Source organism: Hypomesus nipponensis, chromosome 8 (assembly GCF_054491055.1).
Source record: "Hypomesus nipponensis isolate SF chromosome 8, ASM5449105v1, whole genome shotgun sequence".
In the NCBI taxonomy this organism is placed as follows: domain Eukaryota; kingdom Metazoa; phylum Chordata; class Actinopteri; order Osmeriformes; family Osmeridae; genus Hypomesus; species Hypomesus nipponensis.
Window position 1 is genome coordinate 10590343 of NC_140368.1, and position 22842 is coordinate 10613184.

The 22842-nt window shown below is 42.6% G+C and overlaps 1 protein-coding gene and 1 long non-coding RNA gene across 5 annotated transcripts; one reads left to right on the forward strand and one right to left on the reverse strand.

Annotated features, from left to right (window-relative positions):
- Nucleotides 1-15292: 15292 nt before the first annotated feature.
- On the reverse strand, nt 15293-20457 carry LOC146275113 (coiled-coil domain-containing protein 106-like). 4 transcript variants are annotated; one of them, XM_084702415.1, is made up of 7 exons: nt 20273-20457; nt 18756-18853; nt 18460-18585; nt 17474-17694; nt 16971-17171; nt 16568-16771; nt 15293-16389 (listed from the first exon to the last, which is right to left on the reverse strand). In XM_084702415.1, exons 1-7 carry the CDS (start codon nt 20327-20329, stop codon nt 16010-16012), a joined length of 1287 nt encoding a protein of 428 aa, XP_084558541.1. In that variant the 5' UTR covers nt 20330-20457; the 3' UTR covers nt 15293-16009. The 4 variants fall into 4 exon arrangements, with proteins under 4 accessions (XP_084558541.1, XP_084558542.1, XP_084558543.1 ...); XM_084702416.1 differs by lacking the exon at nt 20273-20457 and adding an exon at nt 19342-19424; XM_084702417.1 differs by lacking the exons at nt 18460-18585; nt 18756-18853 and having other exon boundaries at nt 20273-20426.
- LOC146275114 (uncharacterized) lies at nt 19476-20806 on the forward strand. The gene is made up of 3 exons (XR_014766234.1): nt 19476-20234; nt 20310-20594; nt 20672-20806. It is a non-coding gene; the product is annotated as an uncharacterized LOC146275114 (long non-coding RNA).
- Nucleotides 20807-22842: the final 2036 nt, after the last annotated feature.

The window sequence follows — 22842 nt, forward strand, 5'->3', positions numbered from 1 at the left end:
AAGACGGTGGTCATGTCCTCCTCAGTCGCAGGGTACTGCTGATAACCCTTGTCGTACTTTGAACTGTAACGAGGCACTATGAGCAAGAAGTCAGACGACAATACTTACACAACTTTTTTCTTGGTGTAATATTCCTATAAAAAGTCTGCTTAGGTTTATGTCAACGTCGTAAAATACTTAAATACATGACAAAAAAGACAAAAGAGGCTTTTAAATGGAGCGGGAAGGATAATAACAATTAATTTTGATGGCAGGGCCAACCCACAGGGGAACCAAGAGTTTACATACACATGGGATTTGGGATTTTTATGGGATCCACAAAATTGCTGTGCAACTGTGCATGCATGAGCAGGATAAGCTTCATGAGGCTAACGTGGATATGTACTGCTTTAGAGGGCTTCCAAGCAGCAATAACCCAGTCCATAATATACATTAGATTGCTAACTAGAGGTGGAATTACAGGGGAACTCTTCAATCACTGTAAAAAGCAGAAAAATATATCACAACCACTCTATTAGACGTTCCAATTGATGGAGCAATTACTTATTGCTTCAAAACACACCATATTGAGAGGAAAACGTCTTGGCAATAAATGTCAATGCCTTTTACGTAGGTTACTGTATAAGAACAGGACATTAAGTATTCTGAAAAAGTGGGTGAAGAGGTGAGCATTCCTGTTCTGTACGCTCGCTCTGCATCCAGCAACATGGGGCCGGGGAAGTATGTGCATTAACTTGCACCTGTAAGAGGCTCAGAACCACCCAATGATATGCATGAAAAGTTCTGTCAGATTATTTGTTGACTGAGTCACACCATTCGGGCCCAAGGATATACCCTGTCAAGCCCTCACACCCTGCTCTGTCTGGCCCATTAGACTATCTACCCATCGACCAACACTACAACAACACAAACAAAAGAAAATAACTTACATTGTTTTCTCAATGTGCCTGGGGACATTTTGGCGGAGGGGTTAATCCATTTATGTGAAAACGGGAGGCATGGAAGGAGTGAGAGGAGAGTTAGCAGCCAGAGTAAACAGTGGAGGAGGAGCTAACGCTGGCTAATCTCACCAGCAATCCCTCTGCCTCATGCTTGCCTCATGCCTGCCATTGGAAACAATCTGTAAGTAGTAGGAGATATGTCAGGATTAAAAAGAATTAGCAGCTGTTGCGCCATCAGCCTTTCCCTATATAGACTCCCATTCACGGACTAAAGCTGGTTAGAAGCACTGAGGGTACAGAACTGGGGAGAGGTGCACTGCCATCCCTTGCTTTTGAGAGGGGAATCATACTTATGCATAATTCACGTTCGAACAATTCTTTCTACTTTGGGTAAATCTTTCACTTGGAAGGAACCTGCTTAGCACTGTAACCAAAGCTTTCACTTTACTGTAAGCGTATGTCTTCAACATAAGTTTTCTCCAATGTTTCAAGGTTGCAGACATGCACCTAGTTCAAAACCTTTTCACCCTGTCAGATAAAGCCACTACAAGAAAAAGTAATAACCTTGCATGTATCACTTTGATATGACCAAAAATCCAGTTTATGTTTGTATACTGCATATTTTTGTCAATTGAACATAGCGACAAGGTGAGACTTGTTAACCCTGATTGCGCAAATTATTTTACAGAGAAATAGTCATTGCCTATGCAGACCAATTAGAACCCTATACAGGAGTCCCACAGAGCAGGTAATTGTGCTCATGTTCTTCTAATGTATAAGACCTAGTAACCTGCAGACCTGCTCAATAATGAATCAGCTCTTCTATATGTGACAACACGCTGTGATACAGGAGCTGCGGTTGAAACCTTAGGACCTGTGCTGGTCAACCCCAACTCAAACACATGCTGCAAGGGAGTCTTCATGTGTGTGTGTGTGTGTGTGTGTGTGTGTGTGTGTGTGTGTGCGTGCGTGTGTGTGTGCGTGTGTGTGTGCGTGCGTGTGTGTACGTGTGTGTGTACGTGTGTGTGTGTGCGCACGTGTGAGTGAGTGAGAGTATGTCTGTATTGCGGTATGTGTGTGTGTGTATGTACGTTGTGTGTGCGTAGAGTTACCTAACCCGGAGCAATGGCTACCTGTCACATGTGGTTAGGTGCTCAAGGATGTTGCTTTAGGGCAGTCTGTTAACACAGATGCAAATACTAAACCACAGAACTGAATTTCATGTTTACAAGCTGTGGCTTTGGTGACATTTTTACTTTGTAAGGTCACACAGGCATGAAAGTGCATCTTTTGAAAGTCGAAAAAGGTTCTAGAAAGTATGTAAAACATCCTTGCGAAGTTGAGACTCAATTATTATGTTTCTGTGATACAGCAACCTCTATGATTCACTTTACCTTAGATTATCTAGCCAGACATGTTGAATTAAAAAGAGAGATCTAGTCCTTTCCCAAAGAGTGGCATTACAAAAGGGGGGTGTTCTATCTAAGCTGGGTTTCAGTGAGACACAAGTTTGGCCACTTGAGGTCCTTAGGGGTAACTGGAGACCCATTAGACTGGAGGGTAAAACGGAGCCGGTCTAATCCGACCTTTATGAGGGTTAAATTTCGGATTAACCTTGGCACAGGCAAGCAGCTGGCACAGATGCCAGGATAATCTACCTGTTTTGGGCACATCAAAGTCAGCAGATTTGGCTTTTGTGTTTTGCTGACTCAGTCATGGTGCAGCTTTGAGGTATTGAGTGATTTCCAGTGCCAATGCCAATCCACACACACTAAACATCTTCATGTTACAGGAATGTCAAAACTGTGTGGCTAAATGATGTGCGTAGCGAGTAACAGTGGAATATACTGTACTCTAACTGCACATGGTCCTCAGTGAACTGGAATGAGGATAACCCACAGTTTAGGTGTGTTGACAAACACAATTTAGTATGTTCACAAATATGCATGGAGATTCCAATGCAATTACGTAAACCACTAATAGGTAAAGCAGTAAGTGTTCCATTGATGCAAAGCAATACACGTGCAATTTTATCTCTTGATCTAAAATATGCATTAGGATGATAGATTGGTATGATAGATGCCATTGTTACAATGCCACATACCCAGTCTCAGCTTGCAGTAAATACAAAACAAAGATTGACTGACCTTCTTTGGTGAGGAAGACCAACAGAGATAGTGACAAGAGATACCAAAATACAATGAAAAGACTCATGCACACCCATGCACACCCATGCTCCCAAGCACACACACACACACACTCACTCACACACACACACACTGACCCACATGCACACACTTCTTGCAAATCATTCTGGTCTAATACAAGCCAACCTTGCTTTCATTTGTTTAGCAAAGGTTACAAACAAAAGCAGGCCAGGACGTCACACAAGTTATCATGAACTTACTGTATAGCTGTGAAGGTGCATCAGCATGCTTAGGTCTCAATCTTGATACCAACGCTAAGTGAGAGCAGTCGCTACCAACAGGGCTCACCTTCTTCAACCATTTATTATTAACAGCAAGAAAAAGAAACATAATATTGCCAAGTATATCAAAGTCAGAAAGGCTGGGTCATTAGTGTAATGGTCATACTCATGGAGGTGGTAGGATATCCGCTAGCTGTTAGCGGACGAGGCTGATACAGACATAAATAACAGCAGAGATGACAGGTTAGCATCAGGCAACAGAACAGACACCTAGATGGCCGCTGGGTGTGACAGGCCATGACTTCACTCAGGTCCTCACAGAACCTCCAGGAAGTGTCGTCTTACAATGCTCTTGCACACTGTTGTGACTTTGCAAGGGAGCACTTCAACTGAAAACCAAATGGGTAGTTTGGGAAAGGGCTGTTTTGTACTCTAGGCCTCAGCCCAACTTTATATATTTAGGCATCTGTCGTTTTCCAACTGAGGACATTTACATTTATTCATTTGGTAGACACTTTTATCCAAAGCAACGTCCAAGAGAGAGCTTTACAAAAGTGCATAGGTCAATGATCATTAACAACGAGATAGCCTGAAAAACATTGCGGGTAACCAAAACATGAAGCATACATTGTGAAAAGCAAATAAGTGCCAATGGGAAGAAACATAAGAGCATGTAGTTAAACAAATTACAAATTAAACAACATTAAGTGCCAGAGCATTTAGCTTACACATTCTGCAAAAAGGAAATCGTATTTTGCATTGGGGTGGTCAATTAATTTATTGATTGAGCTCAGCATCCTTAACAGCAGGATTTTGAGAGGATATTCTAATGAGTGACGCAGATGGTCGCTTGATAGCTGAATGAAATAGCTATAGCCTTTGAGTTTGTGAGACTCAAAGGCATTGATCCATCATGCTGTTCATAGATGGCATGACTGATGGCATTTCAAATATCATGACTCAGCATTTATTGCAAGGTGGTTACAGTGATTTCCTTAGCCTGGCCATTTCCTTTCAGCTATTTTGATCAATTGAACTAGAGAAAAATGACTTTTGTCAACCTATTCAAGCTTGGTTCACAATAGTCTTGATGGAGGGCAACGAAGCTTAAAATGAGCTATTGATTCATCCCTAGACACTGCATGCTTCAATTTAAATCAAGGTGTACAACAGTGGACAGAATATTCAAACTGACTTTGAGCAAAGGACCACCCTGGAGATCTTTCTCCGCTTCCTTTTAAACATAGTGGCCCAGTGCAGTGATCTCACCAGACAGGCCAAATATACCACCGGTGTGTAACCAAGTCCTATTAAACATTTGTCACAGTTTGCTTCTGGTCTATGGGGAGTTTATGTTCAGAGTTTAGTTTAACTTTCTATGAGAAGAGAGTATGCTTCATATGATCCAGAAAGTCACATCCATTCAACCTATCATTCATCTCAACTGTACAACAGTGTATCACTGGGATCTGAAGTCATTCCCGCCCAATCATCTTTCTCTCTGGACTACGGAGTAAATTGGTCCCATGGTTTATGTATGTGTGTCATGACAGGATGCACTTGATTTGGCAGTGTCTCACACTGAAGGTGAAATATTGATGACAACTTCTCAATTTCTCTTTTGTTATCAACGACACCCTTCCTTTCTTTCCAGCAGACTAGGGTTTCACTAGTGGAGATTCTGTAGAAAGATTTTGTTCCTTTTACCTGAACGGAAAAAAAATCATGTTCATATACTCTCAAAGAATATACTCCCCACAGAACTGCGCACTACATCAGACAGATGAAGCTGGAACCATCATCATCACAGAGCCTGAAGCATGAGTTAGGACTGGCACCTCAACCCCACCATACAGGCACATTAATCAGCAATGCAGGGAAGCCAGGGAGACCACTAATAAAGACTTTGGAGTCCCTGATGTCTTTGTCTCCACGGTGAGTTCTGGAATGTAAATCACAATGGCAGGTTGCTTCCGCCCACTGACCCCCACAGCCGGAATCTTTAAAAGGATCTGGCTTGATCAGGTCTTAAGTGATGCTTCTCCAACTGGATCCTCCAGGCTCGCGTTACCTTCGCAAACTGGCCTCATTTCCTGGTCCGCTGCATTACAAACGGCTGGCTGGACGCTGAATGGAGACCGTGGGCAGTGAGATATGCCGGTGGCCATAATGACCGTGTGATTAGGGCCGGGACAGGGCCAGACTGGATACACCTTCTGTAGGCTCACTGTCAGTCATGGCTGCAGGTCAAAGTGATCTAGCTTCATAGAAAGCAGGAAATACATTAGACTGTGCGCAGAAACTTGTAGATGTGGTGACTCAAAAAGCTCATAGAACCTTTTTATTAGCTGCGATCGAGATTTGAGTTAGGAGACTGACTCACTGCAAAATGTCGATGTTAAATTAAAAGAAAAAGAAGTGGCACCACTGTCCCAAGGCTAGCTGTCTTGAGTCCTAAATGTACAACGTCAAAATGCCTTGAATCATCATCACATGCCTCATAACATAAACCTGAGAGAGACCAGTTATGTTGAATGTAAGTGACATCTTATGTAAGTAGGGAACAGACTTAATTCCCTGACAGGTAGCCTAGATAGATAACACTCTGACGCAGAGCTTGATTCTCGCCCCCACATTAGTTTTTAAACGTTACAGCACAACGTGTCTTTGAGTCTTCCACACCGCCAAAACATGTTCACATCTTCTAAGTGAAAATAAATAAAAAACAATAAATACAATTTGTCTGGAACATGTACAACATGTTTTTTCAGGCGCAACATTTTCAAATATGAACATAATAGCTTGTTATCTCTGAAGGTTGATCAGTTGTCCATTTTTTCAAATAATTATTGATTCATTAAATCATCTTAAACAATCTTGAATTCTGCAAAGGATTAATTGTTTTCTCATTTACATTACACATCCTTTCATACCACCCCCCCCCTCGCCCCCCCCCCCCCTCTCTGTCACTCTCTGTCTCTGTCAACACACACCAACTTCTTCCTTCTCTTTCTGCAATCGCTCAATCTCAGCTAGAGATATTTGGTATTTACATACAACCCATTATTGATTTCCATCAACATGCAAACACAGTTCCTGCCGGAGCAGAAGTAGGAACCCAGTCAGGGACAGGTCATCAGAACCAGCTTCCTGTGATGAAGGGTCAAAGGTTAAGACAGAGATATTGAGTCGCATGAGATGACGATGATGATGAACTGGGATGAACACAAATCAGGAATTGTCAGGCACAGTGTTTGACAACAAGGAGCCTTACCATAAGTGAATGCGGCTGTCTTCCATGTATGATACTAACTACAGGCTGTAGGAAGGAAGAAGAGTATGATGTGTGGTGATTCACAACTGCATGATGAGTCTCAATGCAATTATCCCACTGAGAGTGAAGAGGCCAGGGTGGGTGAGGGTGTTTGATGTTTCAGCTAGTCCACTCTAGCCCACACGATAAACTCGGCTTTCATTTTCAGTTCATGTTTTGTTTGTGTCTGTTCATGTCAAATACAGTATGTGTTGGAATAGCTGGTGCTGCTTAGAGTTCAGGAAAATTGAATCAATTTGGTTACATATAAATTGTACACAAGTCTTTGTTAAAAAGGGACTGAGGGAGTTCTATCAGGGTTGTCAGCGGTTCTCTTAGTACCCTTGAATGACATTGTTCTAAAAATGGAGAAACAGATGTCAGAGAGCTGTGAACATGTCCGACAAAGCTAATCTATTCAGAGTGACCTTCATTTTAATTGTAAATAACAATTATGATTCTGCGTTCAGTTCATTTTCTTAATTAATAACCTGGTCGAGATGATGAATTTGATCATGACATCCTTTGATTTGAACTGCTAATTATGGAATAAAACAAGAGACATACTTAAAAGAGGGTTTGCCCTTAGCTATTGTTGGTTTGTGCACACATTTGATCCCAGTTTGACCGGATGTGTGACACAAATGCCTGAAGGACATGCAACAGTGTAAAGGTTGATTGACTATTTGAGACATTGATTGACATCTATTGTGTGTGTGTTTGTTTGTGTTTGGCTTCATCGGGTGTCTGTGTGTGTGCAAGTGTGCCCTGGTGTCCGTCAGTGCATTTGTGAATCGATCAAACCCTCTATATGTCCCAGGCCAATTCGAATGTGTTGCACCAATCAACCTTCACATTAAATCAGAAGTCTGGAGTATCTCAACATTAGCTCTCTAAGTGCTGTTCTAACGCCTTCCTCTGTCAGCTCGATCCATATTTACTTCACATGAAATGCATCATTACAGTATTTCACAAGTAAACAGGGACTCACGACTACAGGGTTTAGTTGTACTCGTTCTCCATGGGTTATCTTTGGGCTGAGAATAGATTTATTACTGAAAGGTTATCTCGCTATCCCGCCTTCCAAACACAAGCCCATGCCAAACAGTTATAAAGTGAATCCAAATCCCAATTTCCTCCTAACGGTGTAACAATCACTTCTTCTGCATGATTGAAGGGGTGAGCACAGAAGGCTCACTATGCCATGGGATTTCCAATCATGTCAACCCAATCTCATCGAATCTGCGATGACTCAAAGGAGACACAGGAAACGTGCACATTTTTGGATGTGACTTCGAGGAACGGAATCTTACGTTTACGGTCTGTCTAGCTGTGCGGAGTTCATCTGCTGCCCCTTCGAAGGTTGATTGACGGAGGCCGCTGATTGTTGTGGCCAAAGGTACATGGTGTGAATGCCTGACTGGTCGGGTGCTGGCGTCGATGCCTGGACGCCATTGTGAAGAGCCAGTGGGCCGTGACTTCAACAGCTGTGGCGGTGATGACAGACCGTATGCCACTGGTGAGGTAGGTTGGGTTAGCCCGTTAGGGTAGAGCACAGACACTCTCTACTTAAGGAAACTGTCATGGTACTACCACCTTTATTATCACATGGTACTACCACCTTTATTATCATATGGTATTTCTGGGTGAGTAAAGGTGGTACTGTCACATGTTCTTATTTCTGGATAGTAGCCTAAAAATCTGGTATTTTTGTGTTCAGGAAGGGAATGTTCTCAAACTAAACTACCACAGGGTTCAAAGTGAAAAAGTTTGTTCCTGAAGATCAATCTCAGAATAGATTTGTAATCATTTTTTGGTTATGGTTGAAGATACATAGGATGAGTTGAGATAAATAAAATCAATTTTTTTTTTTTTTTTTTTTTACTTCATCCTAATGTACCGCACGTCATAAGTCATAACATGATGTGACGGATGAGCTGAAGAGAGATAATTATAATCATGGAAATAATCCCTATCACAGTATTGAGTTTCTATAGAGCAGCTTTGCATGCAATGTTATTGAATTTATCATTTTGATGTGGCTTGTTTCATGTCATTCAGGCTCTGATTGATTCTGTATTTATAGCTCTCTTTGATGTCCAAATGGCATCCTCAATTAGATTTCCATTCTAACATAGTTTATTATTCCACACGAAGCCCTTGGAACTCAAACCATGTTTTCCTTGTTTTTCCGTGAAGGACCCGTGGACTTGATTCAAGATACTGACATGTAATTCATTCATGGGTTTATTTGAAACACATGGACTATGTTTAAGGGGCCGATCATAACGCGACACGCTGTAACGAGGTGCAGGGAGGACCCAGGAGACAGATGAGGCAGTATGCAGGAACACAAAAGGTTTACTAACAAAGGTGGAGACAGCAGGGATAAACAGGGACAAGAAATATATTACGAGAAACATCCCACAAGAAACACGCTACAACAACTGACAAAGACTGAACAAACAATAGGAACTTAAATACCAATCTAAAGCAGACACAGGTGAACGCAACAACACTAACGAGACCATAGACAGACACTCAGCAGGACACAGGTGCACCTGATGAACACAGAACACAGGGACACACCAAACACAGACACAGGTTTGGCTGTGTGCGTGACACATCTGGAAACAGAGATCCATTTAAAAAGAACTTTCCACAACTGAGAAGTTGTTTTGTGAAAAATTTAGCAGAGCTGGAGCATTCGGTAATAGGTAGTAACAAAACATCATTTGTGCTCTGGCTAAAGGAAAACAACTCTTTATCTCCTCAGCATACTGTATGTCCATCCCACATTAACAGAATTAGATGCTTAAAGTGATGGTTATGGCCCTCAAACAGAGTGATGGTGAAATGACTCATCATTAGAGAGAGCCAACCCCAGCTGGGTGATAGTTCTGGAGACTAACATTGTCCTCCCTCGCTTTCCCATAAGTGTGTGTGTGTGTGTGTGTGTGTGTGTGTGTCTGTGTACAGTACTGAAGTGTTTGTGTTTTTGTTTTTTTCAACCATAGTGGTTAATTGAAAACCGTGGTAATTGTCAGTTGCGTGTTAGGTAGGACTCCATTTTTGAAGGAGAACATTATTGGAATCCTATATTCAATAATAGATCATGCATAAATGGACTTCCTGGAATGGGTGGAGTTGCTTCAGCTCTACCGGCCTGAAGGCATGGTTTTCCTTATCCAGTATTCGGTGATCACTGGTGTTGACGTGTGCAGCCTTCATCACAACCCTTCTGGGCAAATCAACTCTTTCTGTCTTAACTGGATTTGAGGTCTCAGCATGTGTGAAGTCCCAAGAACATAGACAGGGATTTATTTGAGCCAGATCATATATGATTCAGAAACCATTTCTTTTGAAAATAGAATCATTTTATAAATTCACAAGCTATAAGAGATTCCCCAGATTCATGGATTCCATAACATAAGACGCAAAAAAAACCACTATATTTGACCCTTCATGTTGACCCTCAGACCCAAACAGTGTTCTGACCGTGTGCAGAACGGGGGAGGGAGAGAGGGACATGGATGAAAAGACCCAGCCTGCCTAAACAACAGACACACACACACACACACCGAGGTTCATTGGGAAACCCAGCACTGTGTAATTAACATCTGTTATCATAATGGAGGTCAGCGTAGGAAGGGAGCACCGAGGACCAGCCGAGCATCCAGTCCTACAGGGTTTCACAGGGAGTCTGAAAAGAGAAGCCCGGTCATGGTCACAGATACATTTTTGTTTCTTAGTTTGATTTGGGGCGTAGGTGTGACTCTGGGAATTTTGCTGCAGACCCCGCAAACACACACACACGCGTGCACACACACACACTCCCAAACAGGCACTTCTCTGACGGTGTTTATTGTGTGCCGTGGTATGACACGACACAGCGCCGCCGTCTCCCATGGTAACTACTCATCTATCTGTGTTTGGTGGTAATATGACAGCTCTGATTGGCTACTATTAGTCTGCAGTCTTTTTTGTCATTTTCCCTCCTTTTTCCATCAGCGCTGACCGAGGGGCCTGAAGCACCACGTCAGCCCCATGCCATTAAAAACACAAGCAATAACACACAAACAGAATCCGTTTTATTGCCAAGTCAGTTTACACGTACGAGGAATTTGCTTTGCTTGGTTGGTGCATAACAATAAACATAGTAAGTAGAATCATAAAGGCATGAGATAAAATACAAACATTTACAATAAGATACAATCAAATTCGAATAAAGAATAATATAAAACGTGTACAAACAGGGATACATAACGCGTACCACCAACAAAAACAGCATTGGGGTTACGCAATGTCATGATCTGGCCGGTAACCAAAGCTGTCTCTGGTTATTTTGCTCCATGAAAAGACAAAGAATAGGCTCATGGGACTCAGCACGCCATGTCCACATTCAAACACACAGTAAAACCAGATCTTCCTCCCTGTAGAACATCTGGATTGTGTGCTCCGTGCTGCGTGTACACACGGGGGCGGAGGAGGAAGGGGGCGGGGCCCAAATAACGTCTCTGCGCGTCAGATGTCCTCCGAGCCTTTTCCCTCTGCGTTCCAAGACGTCAGCATGTCCCCACGTCACTCCACGTGTGGTCGTCAGGACCAAAGGATGACGCGCTCCGCACTCCTTTTTGTCGTCTGTTTCGTACGCACCATGATCTCTCTGTCCTCCGGTGCTGAGCTTTGCACTTGTCTATCTCCCCCTCACTCCATTCCTTTCTCTCTCCATTCCTTTCTCTCTCCAGAGGGCAAGCCATCCAGAGTGCTCCAACCACAGGCCACTCAAATAATAACAGTGCTCCAACTGCCCCTTTCAAAGCTACTGAACATTATGCTTTCACTCATCTTAGTCATGAGTGCGCTCTCTTGGGGGACCGGTGCTGGTTGCAGGAAAGCTGGGGGACAAAGTGTTTGACCCTGAAAACACAGCGGCCCCTTCACATCTTCTGGTAGTGAAATAAAAGAAAATTATAGGACTGTTTCAAGAAGCACGTGGCTCTATGAGTGAGTGTGTCAAGATTTTCTAGCGGAATGTAAAGCCTCACAATGAAGGTGAATTGGGAGCCGTGAAAGTAACAGGCACATTGTTTCCTGTGGTGAATGACTGCTGCAGCTAGATGGGCTTCAGAGACTCTGACAGCAGCCATCTTGTTTCCTTGAGAATTAAATCGCTCCCGAGTGAATCATGACTCTGGCAGTGAGAAGCCCCCCCCTCCCTGCAGCTGGTCTGAAAGTGCTGTCTGTGTATCGGAGAGAAAGAAAGAGAGAGAGAGAGAGAGGGGGGGGGGGAGGGGGGAGAGATAGATAGAGAAATGGAAAGGGGGAAGAGAGAAAGAGAGAGGGGGGAAGAGAGAGAAAGGGAGAAAGGGAAGGGGGGAAGGGAGAGAAAGAGAGAGAGAAAGGGAGAGAGAGACTGAGCTAGCTAGCCAGGGCTCCTTTTCTCATCCAGAATACATTATGCTCCCCGCTTTTAAGCTGGGGAGACTATTACCCAGAAGCCCCTTGGAAGTTCTTATCAGTGACAGCCAGATGGAGAGCACAGGAGCAATGTCAATACCACTAGACTTGTTGATTGAGCAGCCACGCCAGAAAAACTGCTATTGAGGAGAGACTGAACTGAATGTCTGCAGATTGGCATCTATTTCAATCAGCCAAAGAAATCAAATTAATGACTATAATTTGATTTACTTAAATGTATATTCTGTGATTTTCGATGGGGGTGTTTAGTTTGGTTGGATGTATTTGTGTGTGTGTGTGTGTGTGTGTGTGTGTGTGCATAGCTAGGGCCTTTTTCAGATTTTGCATCTGTCAATTTAGGTATTTTTCATTCATGCACTCCTTTTCTGTGTTCATCTTTAATTTGTATGTTAGTACACTGGGAATTGTGTCTCCTCTCATAGACAGATTTTATAAGGCTTTCAGCGGTTGCAGCACCATACCATTATGCTCTTAATGGGCAGACACAATGTATTCTCCATAAAACCCCTCAGACTGAATCTAATATGCTGCTGTAGGGCTGTGCATCCAGGTATATCTGAATGTGTCTGGCCAAAGGACAATACAGCAGTCTGGTGGGTGCCACACTGCCCTCTAGTGTCTGGATTGAATACAGCAGGGATGCAAGCTTACAAGAGGCCCAGGGGAGGTACCAGAGCAGGCTTGAATTAGCAGAGGTTGACAGGACTGTTCTGACCCTGGCTGGAGGAGATAGATAAGACAGTGGGCGGGAGAGGGCAGCCTGGTGTTCACCGACCAACACTGGCCCTGTCTGAAGACACACAGATGACTTGCCCCTTCACACGCTGTTGCCAGGAGGGAGAGGCAGATACAGTAGAACACTGTCCAGTTTATGGATTCACCGAGGGGCTAAATACCCACAATGCACTGCGTGCACTTTTGAGTTCGCTTTTGGCCTTGCCTTGGTGTTCTGACCCACTTGCAGCAGAGGGAGTGTTATTTTAAGCGATCAGCGATGGCAAACGGACGCCCCCAGGCCAGATGAAAGGTAGAGAGGCAGGTCCATCACAGGCACACGCTGAGGCAGGTCCATCACAGGCACACGCTGAGGCAGGTCCATCACAGGCACACGCTGAGGCAGGTCCATCACAGGCACACGCTCACACCAACCGTCCGGTCGAAAATCATAAGACACTGCAACATGACCAGAGTGATTTAAAAATTATAGGTTTGAAATATGTTTCCAATAAATCCTGTCTGGGTGACCCAGCAGTCAACTCCTAGGTGGAAATGAAATCTGTAGTATCTCCATGACCTTTGCAAATCAATGCTATAATTAATGTGGTCTTCTTTGAAAGTCAAGGGAGCTTGTGGCTGATAAGCTATTATACAGACAGTCATGCACCCCCTATGTGCGAAGATTGATCTCTTATTTAGTTTAAAGAGCAATGAAGACAACAACCGCACCAGACCTTTCTAATCATGGCTGAGACCCTTGATCGTTACTTTGAGAGAACTTATGAGATAATCAGCTTGTGTTTCATTTTCAGAAAACGGATCAATGCCATAAATAAGCATTGCAGGATGCAATTTGAAGATAGACTCAATTACAACTTCATTTTGATATAAAAGGACATAAAGCTAACAGCTACCCACAGAGAGTGCAAGCAGATGCTCTCTTTTCAGGCTCTGTGTAGATGGGCGGTTGTCCCAAAACAGATTGCTGGAGGGGGACATCAACACCGAAGCAGCCAGGCTCTTGGACTCTAGACTGTGCAGTCGCACCTGCTGCCACACAATCTGGGGCCACGAAAAGAAAGAAAAAAACACAAAACAAAATGGCTTCCCAGCTGCATGTAGGCCACAGTGAGTCAGAAGGGGAAGAGGGGGGAAGAAGAGGGGGGGGGGGTGCTTTCAGGCACCATTAGGCCCACATCCTCGCTCAATCTCCAGGCATGATGTCCTCCACCACCCTCAGTCATTAGGCCAGCAGCAGACACACAGCTGTCTCTCCAGGGAGCTGGCAGGTGGACATGCTTCACGTCGCCTCCCGTCGGCTCAATTGAGCGACTCATGAACGAACACCACTCTAATACTTGGAGCCCACAGAATCTAACTCCTTGTATTATTTTTCTTGGTTTTTATTCCACTTGAATTGAAACCATGATGTCCCTCCCCCCACCCCTTTCTGAAGCAGACACTGGTGACATTTCTGTCCCTGAGGACGTGAGGAGAGATCTGAGCTGGCAGGGCTGCATGCCCACCCCTCCCCTGCCTTCCTGACACTCCGCCTACCAGCATGCACCTGTCCCCCCAGGTGACACAGCGAGGGGAAGGGGGGAGGGGGGATGTCACGCTCCCTTCTGGAGGCCCCCCGCTGGCTGGACCGTGACGCGTGGCTGGCCACAGCAGAGCGGCATCACCTCCTCCAGGCCTTACAGCGCTCAGCCATCATGGAGATAAGAGGGAGGGAGGGAAATGGAGAGGAAGATGGAGGGATGGAGAGAGAGACGGAGGGAGATAAAGGGAGGGAGATGGAAGGAAAGGAGTAAGGTTGCAAGACAAAACAAAAGCAAGAAAAGTCTCACGGGGAGAAGAAACAAGGAGAGGAGGAGATGAGACACAACAAAGGAGAGGAGACAGTGATCAGGGGAAAACAGGAGCCAATTACACGGAAGAGACAATCAAAAACATGGACAAGAAGAGAGAAACAGAGGAGGGACAGTGACACAGGCAGAGAGAGCGGGATGTTGGAGATAAGCAGTGTGAGAATGAGTGACACTGACAAAGTGCTATGCTAAGATAAACAGTTAGTGTATGGACCCGTAATGGCTTTCCACTAGTCATTTGTCACTCCATGTGAAAAGCAAACAGCAGGGAAGGCAATGGCGACTCTTTGCTCTGCCACTAACCTTCGCCCAAGAATGTCTTACCAAGCAGGCCCATCTGTCTATGCAACTGCTGCATTTTCCTGGTTGAGGGAGGTACTAAAAATGTGGAGCTGTCCAGACTGCTGTGCTGCGATGGGTGAGCTGAAGAGCTTGAAGTGCCTGACAAATGTACACGCGCAGCGGGACTGTGAAATGACAGTGACATTTCATGTCAATGTAACATGATGAGTCACATGATGAAAACATGAGTTTGATGGTAGTGATTTTTTATTGGACAATACTAGGGACAGTCATGCATACACATAGGGGAAATTAACAGTAGCCATAACTGCATCACAAACAAAACAATATACGTTTTGTGAAATAATGCATCAGAATAAAAGACTAATGTGATTTTGTTTTTAATAGCATGACTGCGATGCTAACACATCATCTTGCCACATCAACATGATTAGTGTCCACAATTTTTTAAAGAAAATCTTTTGGAAAAAAAAGGTATGATATTTAGAAAAACTGTTAAAAAAAGGTCATTAGCGCCATCTTGTGGGCATATAAACAACCACATTTCAAGTAAAGATTTGCTAATAATAGAGAATTATAATTTTTAAAAATCTACCTAAACAAGACATACAGAATGTATTTGTCTAAGCAACAGCAACAGTTTCTCTGTGGGATCAAATAAGACATGTCAAGATATTAAACAATATAGAAAAATATTGAAAAACACACAACTTTAACAAATGCAGAAACCGGAATGGAATGAACAGCTCTTGTTTCTTGCTCCCAATTTAGTGTTGGTTGGGCGCTACAATATCTGCTACCGTTTCTGTCCTAGAACGACATATAATTCACAGATGATAATCACGACTTGCACATTACTCCCTGGTGAATTTGAATTTGTCTCAGACAACACCCAATCTACTGTACGTGACTACAACTACAAACCCATCTGAGAGAAATGTCCAGAACAGTCCTGTCAAACCAACAGCAGGCTCTCTGCGGCTCCCCCTAGTGGCTGCTGTAAGGACTGCATCAACCTGGACTTCTTCACCGTGATCGGCAAGAGCTCCCCGTCGGACTTCATCTGCTCGATCTTCCTCGCCAGCCCTGCGTCCGTGTCGATGACCATGGCGCATTTCTGGGCGTAGCTCACCAGGGTCTCCTCGCGTGGCCGGAACGTTCCCACCAGTGCCACCGTGTCCTTGGCCGCCAGGTGCAGCTCGGCGATGGACGCCGTGTTGGCAATGGTGTTCCTGTCGATGCCATAGTGCCGGAAGGCGCCGCTCATGCTCTTCTTCTTGTTGAAGGCCGAGAGCACCTGCTGGTAGCGGTGGATGACGTACTGGACACCGGTGGCTGACGGGGGGAGAGGAGGAGCAGCAGGGGAGGAGAGAAGGGAAATTCATCAACAGGAGGAGTGCGTTTGACTTTTCATGGCGGAATGATATTAGACTGCAGACTTCTTAGTCGCAGTCATTACAACATAGTCGTAGTCATTGCGACACAGTACAAGGCATAGTCCCCCAAAAAATACCTCTTTTCCGGGTGTAGTCTTTAACCTTCCTCCCTTTCCTCCTCTCTTTGTGGTGTCGCCTTCTCTTGTTCTCGCTCGACACTGCAGACATCGCCGTGGAGACAGACACCTCGGAGCCGCAGTCGCTGCTGAGGGAGGAGATGGAGGAGGCCCGTTCTCTCCTCCTCGCTCTGGGCTCTGAATACGCCTTGCTGGCCTTGGAAGCTGCACAGGGTTGCGAAGCGCACAGACGACAAAACCATGAATTCAGCAACCACTTCACACACACATTTCTAACCCTAGTTCTACGAAGTTGTTTATGTCTTGGGGGCGGGGGGGGGAGGGTTGTTGCTCGAATGCTCTTTCTTAAAATGCCGAACAACACCAAGAGCCAAAAAAACCACCGGCCGCTCCGGAGACTCACCCTCGGGGGCGGGCGTGAACGTGGCGAGGGAGCGCGAGCTGGTCAGGTTCTCGATCTGGGTCCTCAGGAACTTGCGGTCCTGCAGCAGGTCCTCCACCTGTCTCTCTAACGCCGCGATGCGCTCCTGTTTACTGTCCAGCATGCACTGCAGCTTGGTGATGGTCATCATCACCCGGGGAGGAAGATCTGGCGGAGACGCAGCTACGGATGAAGACAGTAGACACGTCACTATGGTGATGGGAGTCACTGGAAGTACATGATACGATTAGATTGCGTGAGGGCCGAATCACTAAGTTAATCAGTGATGAAATATGTAGGAGACGCATATATATTTCAACACCTATTAAATATTGAAATGTACGTATTAAATTAAATTAATCTTATTTATTATGCTGTCGCTTTGTGTAGCTAAAAGACCCATCAAAAAATAACAGTTAAGAGCAAGTAAGACACACAGTGGACTATTTAAGCAGAAACAACCCCAACAAAGTTTCAGTTCTTACTGGACACTGCACTGCTAGGCGTGTTGTCTTGCTCCACGTCACTTGTGGCTCCGGAGGTCATGGTCTCCCACTTGATGATGTCCAGGTCATGGTGCTCTTGTTTAGGCCAGTGCTGGGCCTGGGTGCTCGACCGGTTCTTCCGTCTCATGGTGCTAGAGTCAATCTCGACGCAAGATGAGTAGACTGGAGGATCCTGCTGCCACAATGAGGACATCTCTCTGCTATTCCCAGGGACACAGACATATGGATAAGGATTTTCAACAGGACAATTTTAAAATACAATAAATATAATTAATTTTGTTTAAACATTAACAATATTCGGTATGTATGAATTTATATGGAAGAATTGTTTTTAATTTGAGTGTTTTTTCATGTTCATAAATTGGCCATGATCTTTAAAAATGGCATGTGGCGTGACGGTGAATTATTAAAAATGTTTACATATTTCCTTAACCTATTTACAGTTATTTTACAAGTTCTCAACAATATGAAGTCTGTAGAAAAATTATTTGGATTTCTTCTGAAATTCTATAGTTGTTGATATTTGTTTTTGTTCTATAACATCACAGTCACCTACCTACATGTATTTAACATACACATTTTCCCTGTGAATTGCACAAAATTGAAAAAGATGTATAAACAATATAATTCCTTCAGCATTCTTGGTCAGAAATTAATATTTTAGCCTCAGAAATTATATATTGCATTTTTTTTAATAGTTATTGGCATTTCTGGTCGCATCACATGATGGGGCAACCATATATTGTCAAAAATCAATAGATTAACAAGCAATACATTACATGCAAAAATCTAAAACAGATTTTTCAGTGAAAGCAAACATTTCATTTTCATTTCCACAACATACCATTTTCATAAAATAAAATAAAATCACAAACCACTTAAGAGAATATTTAGCTACATCAAGCACAACTGGCGGGATGTTGTCCATAGATGGCGGTGTGAGGTCTAATACAGCATTCGCCAACCTTTTCCTATCCCTATAGGAACTGGATGCAGCCCTCCATTTCTCTCTCTGCTTCTTTTTCTCTCTACCAGGCAGCTCACTTGACTTAACATAGTAAATCTTTCCCTGCTGTTTTCTTCTCTGGTAGCTGAAACAAATATAGTGTCATGTCAAATCTATGGCGTAGTGTTTTATTTTAGTCAAATGACAGTAGATTAATGTTTTAATGCAAAAATGCATGTCCTCCACACAAGAGTAAAATGTATTTCATGTTGCTTTTCAATTTATTGTCTTCATTTTCTGCATTTTACAACAAACCTTTCTTTTCTCCTGGCAAGGTACTCTGCTCTTGCTGCAGGGTTGGAATTGACACGTTCCCTGTGGCGAGCAGTCTTTACCTTACTTGGCAGCGGCATCTAATAAAATGTATTAAAATAATACATTATAATTATTACAATTTAATTGTAAAAATTCTGTATTTTTGTCATTATATTGTACAAATACTAATCATGAACCGATGTCTCTGAAATATATTTTGAAAAATCGTGAAAAGCCTTAAAATCTTGTTTATAGAATATTACAATTAATTACTATTTGTATATAAACTATCAAAAGAATAGAAGAGCACAAAACCTGTCGATATCGGATATATATGTCAGTCTTGGAAGGCATGATTCAATGGTCGCACCACATGATTTTTATTTATTTAGTCAATTTACAGGCACAGCATTGGCCACCTAAATAAAGCTAGCTAGTTTTGTGGCACTATGACATTTTCTATCAAAATATCAATGTGTTAATATAAATGAACATTTATTGTCATATTACATGACATCCAAAAGTGGAAACTACATACCAGCCATTCAAAAAGTTATTTTCTTCAAAATATGAGAGGGTTACAAACCTGCTTGTTCCTTTCAAGGGTCCTTTGCAAAATGATGTATGATAAAACTTCCTGTCTTTCAGTGGGATTCAAAATAAAAGCTCCAAAATGGTAATTGATGGTCGCACTGCATGATATTTCATAACATTTTGGTTTGTTGTATATGACAGAAATATCAATACAAGAACACTGTAACTTAATATTAAACTACAAAACACTCTTTGGAAATTAAGCCAAACAGGGCACAAAATCAATTTTAATCAACTATGAGCAAATTTCCAGAAGTTTCCAAAATAGCAGTCATGTCTGACCGGTCGCACCACATGATATTTTGACACTTTCAGTAACAAAAACATGAGAAATTACATGATTTTTTAAAAACGAATATGGTTACATAAGGGGAGAGCAGAGAATAAATTGTGTTTTTCTCTATAAATCTAGACGATCTATAAAAAAATATATATATTCGACATAAAAAGATCAGGGTAGCATGCACTCACCAACTCAGTTTATGTTTACCGATTTATGGTCACCAAACAATGCATGGAAACGTTTCGCCAGAATTACTTAATAGTTACCAACATTACTTTATCGTTTTTATCACTTTGGTCTATGAACAACAATTATATATCACTAATAACCCTCCTCGAGGATCCTCATCACATCGAACAAGAGAATGTGTGTTATGTGTGTAAAGAAAACTTGCAACTGGAAAAAACACGTTGGCAACGTATAGATTGCAAGCTTTGCAGAGCTGGGATAGCCTATTTCAACCCTCTGCAATTTGCAGGCAAATGCAATGCTTATTTTCCTTATTTTAGCGGTCCATAGAATATTTATGTTTCAAGATGGTTGCAAATGGCTGCCAGCCAAGCAGTAGAAAGGGAAATTCAACTAAGAGACCCTTCCACAAGGTACGCTAGTTTACAACTGCATGCACCACATACCGTACCTCTAATGGCGTTAACGCTGTTTTCGTTCCTTTGCAGGTGGTCAGACGGTCCGTCATAAAAACAGTTTGTCTGAAAGAATATTTACGCCTGCCGATACTATGTGCATTGTTATTATTGCTTTGTTTTCGTTTGAATCGTTGTTCTCATGTTTCGAAGCTTGGAGCGATCACATAGCCTAGTGTTCCGTGCGGTGACACGAAGAACTGCATTTTAAGTGAACTGGAGTGTGTTTCTCGTTAACACTACATGCTACATCTTTTATATTTCTCTATCAAGGGAAGCGACAAGTCATTTTGGATGGATCTAATTGGCCTGGACCAGGTACACAATTGTGTGCTCTGCTAATTGTCCAGCCACATGTTGTCCAAGTGTAATGCTTTACTTTAACATCTTCATAGACACGTCTGGACCAACTTGAAAGATGACTTGGATGTTGATCATGAAGTTCACAATTCTACTGATGTGTTTGGGGATGGCTGTACACTGGGCCACTGAAAACAACAGTCACAGCCACAAATAAAAAACAACTGAATACATTTTGTAGTTTACATGAATGAATGAATGAATGAATGAATGAATGAATGACAAGTGATCCAGGCAGAGGAGTCAGGATGTGGTGGATGGGTGTTACAGTCTCAACTGGGCTATCTGGAGATTTACATTTACATTTATGCATTTAGCAGACGCTTTTATTCCAAAAGAGAGCTTTACAAAAGTGCATAGGTCACTGATTATAACAACGAGATAGCCCCAAACATGAGGGGTAGCCAAAACATGAAGCATACACTGTGAAACCAAATAAGTCCCAAAGGGAAGAACCATAAGAGCACGTAGTTGAACAAGTTACAATTAAACAATTTAACAACATGAACCTCAAAAAAGTGCAAGGGTGTACCTGTGGAAAAAAAGTACAGTAGTTTTAAGTCAGTTACAACTGACTAACAAAAGCAACAAGTCTCTCAATAAGAGTCATTGTGATCCTGGAGGAAACATCAGGTCCAGCCAATCATTCCTAAGTACCGTTGTACTCCTGGTTTACCTATTCAATCAAAGAGGGGGTGAGATTCCAAGTAAGAAGGAATTACAAGTGACAAGTACTAGCTAGTCAGCTATTGACTGGATTTAACTGTATAGTGTTTAACTGATGTGAAATAGGTGTGTAATTGAGGTGATTGGCTGATGGTCCTAAAATGTGTTTCTTTTTCTCCCAAGCCTCAGTTGAATCTAACTAAATGTTTGTTATTTTCAGTAATATGCTGTTCAAATATGATGCCATTAACAACGGTCAGAATGTGTAAATCCGCCATTGTTGCTGTCAGACATATTTGATTATATTACCGTAACTCGCGTCAAAATATCCAAAACTATGTTCCCCAAAAAACATTTTCCAAAAAGATTTTTTTCCAGAAATAACAATTTAATCATAAATGAACTGAGCTACTTAGGGAGGGAGGGTGTTGGAGTGGGCTAAGGATGAAGTGAGGTAGGGTCTAGGGGAAGGAGGTTCAGGACTTAAACTCTCACAACACAAATCAAGAGGAAATTTGGGCTTTCTAACACACCTCTTCAGTTTATGAAGGTCATTTTCAAATGGAAATGCCGAGATAGTCTCCAAACAACCATGCACATGGGTGTTATCAACTCAAATCAAAACAACAGTACCTTTTTGAACTGATAGTGGCAGCAAGTTGCTGCTTGATGTTTATGAAGTGTGTTGTGTTTATGAAGTTTATGAAGAAAACTTTTTAAGCACCTAATTATTTAATATTTTAGCAGCGGGACTTCTCGGCAGTTCTCCATTGAATTGAATGCCATCCCCGGTAAGACGGAAATGCCATTACAACGGAAGTGCTAAAAGATGAAAAAGTGGGCGGGGCAGAATAAGGTGGAATAAGTTCACTGTTTCCTTGTGTGAGTGCTATGTGCATATGGACTCACAACCTTAAAATATGAGGGGAGAAAAACACAGAGAAACAGTGCATAGGTCTACGGGGGGGAATTAAAATCTTTATTTTTCATCAATTTAGTTTTTGTACAGGGATATTCTTTGGCTACACTGAGGTAAATGGTCCCTGTTTCACAGACCATAGCAGGTCTGCTTAGGCTGGTCCATATGCCACCAATACTGTATTCCCCTCACCAGCTCTGGATAAGAGCGTCTGCTAAATGTAAATGTCAAGTTGTTTAGTTGAGATAGAATATTTGGGACTGGAAGAGGTTATCCGATATGTTAACAACAAAGCTGCCATAACAGGGACACACTTGACTATTGTTCATGTCATAAAAACAGAATCAGATTATGCTTCTCTACAGCTTTCCTGTAAATACGTAACATATCAAGTGTTGCATTTAATAGGTAACACTGTAGTGCACTAAATAGGGGTTAAAACGTTTACACAGTCTTTTGTTAGTTCAGAAATACAAAAATACTTGACTTGAGGAATGTTCACTGTAGATGTATCAAGGCAGACTCCCTAATGAGGATAAGGAGTTAACACAGCCTCATTTAGTCAATTCATAGTTTCCGATTGCTATAACATACACATTTGTCAGACAATATAGTTATAAT

What these genes read in the sequence shown, in the direction of transcription:
- LOC146275113 (XM_084702415.1), bottom strand. Translation starts at nt 20,329, where the DNA reads ATGACGGACCGTCTGACCACCTGCAAAGGAACGAAAACAGCGTTAACG. An exon ending in CAGCGTTAACGCCATTAGAG is followed by an intron (nt 18,854 to 20,272) that starts GTACGGTATGTG and finishes ACATTTTATTAG; the next exon opens with ATGCCGCTGCCAAGTAAGGT. An exon ending in AGACTACACCCGGAAAAGAG is followed by an intron (nt 16,390 to 16,567) that starts GTATTTTTTGGG and finishes TCCCCCCGTCAG; the next exon opens with CCACCGGTGTCCAGTACGTC.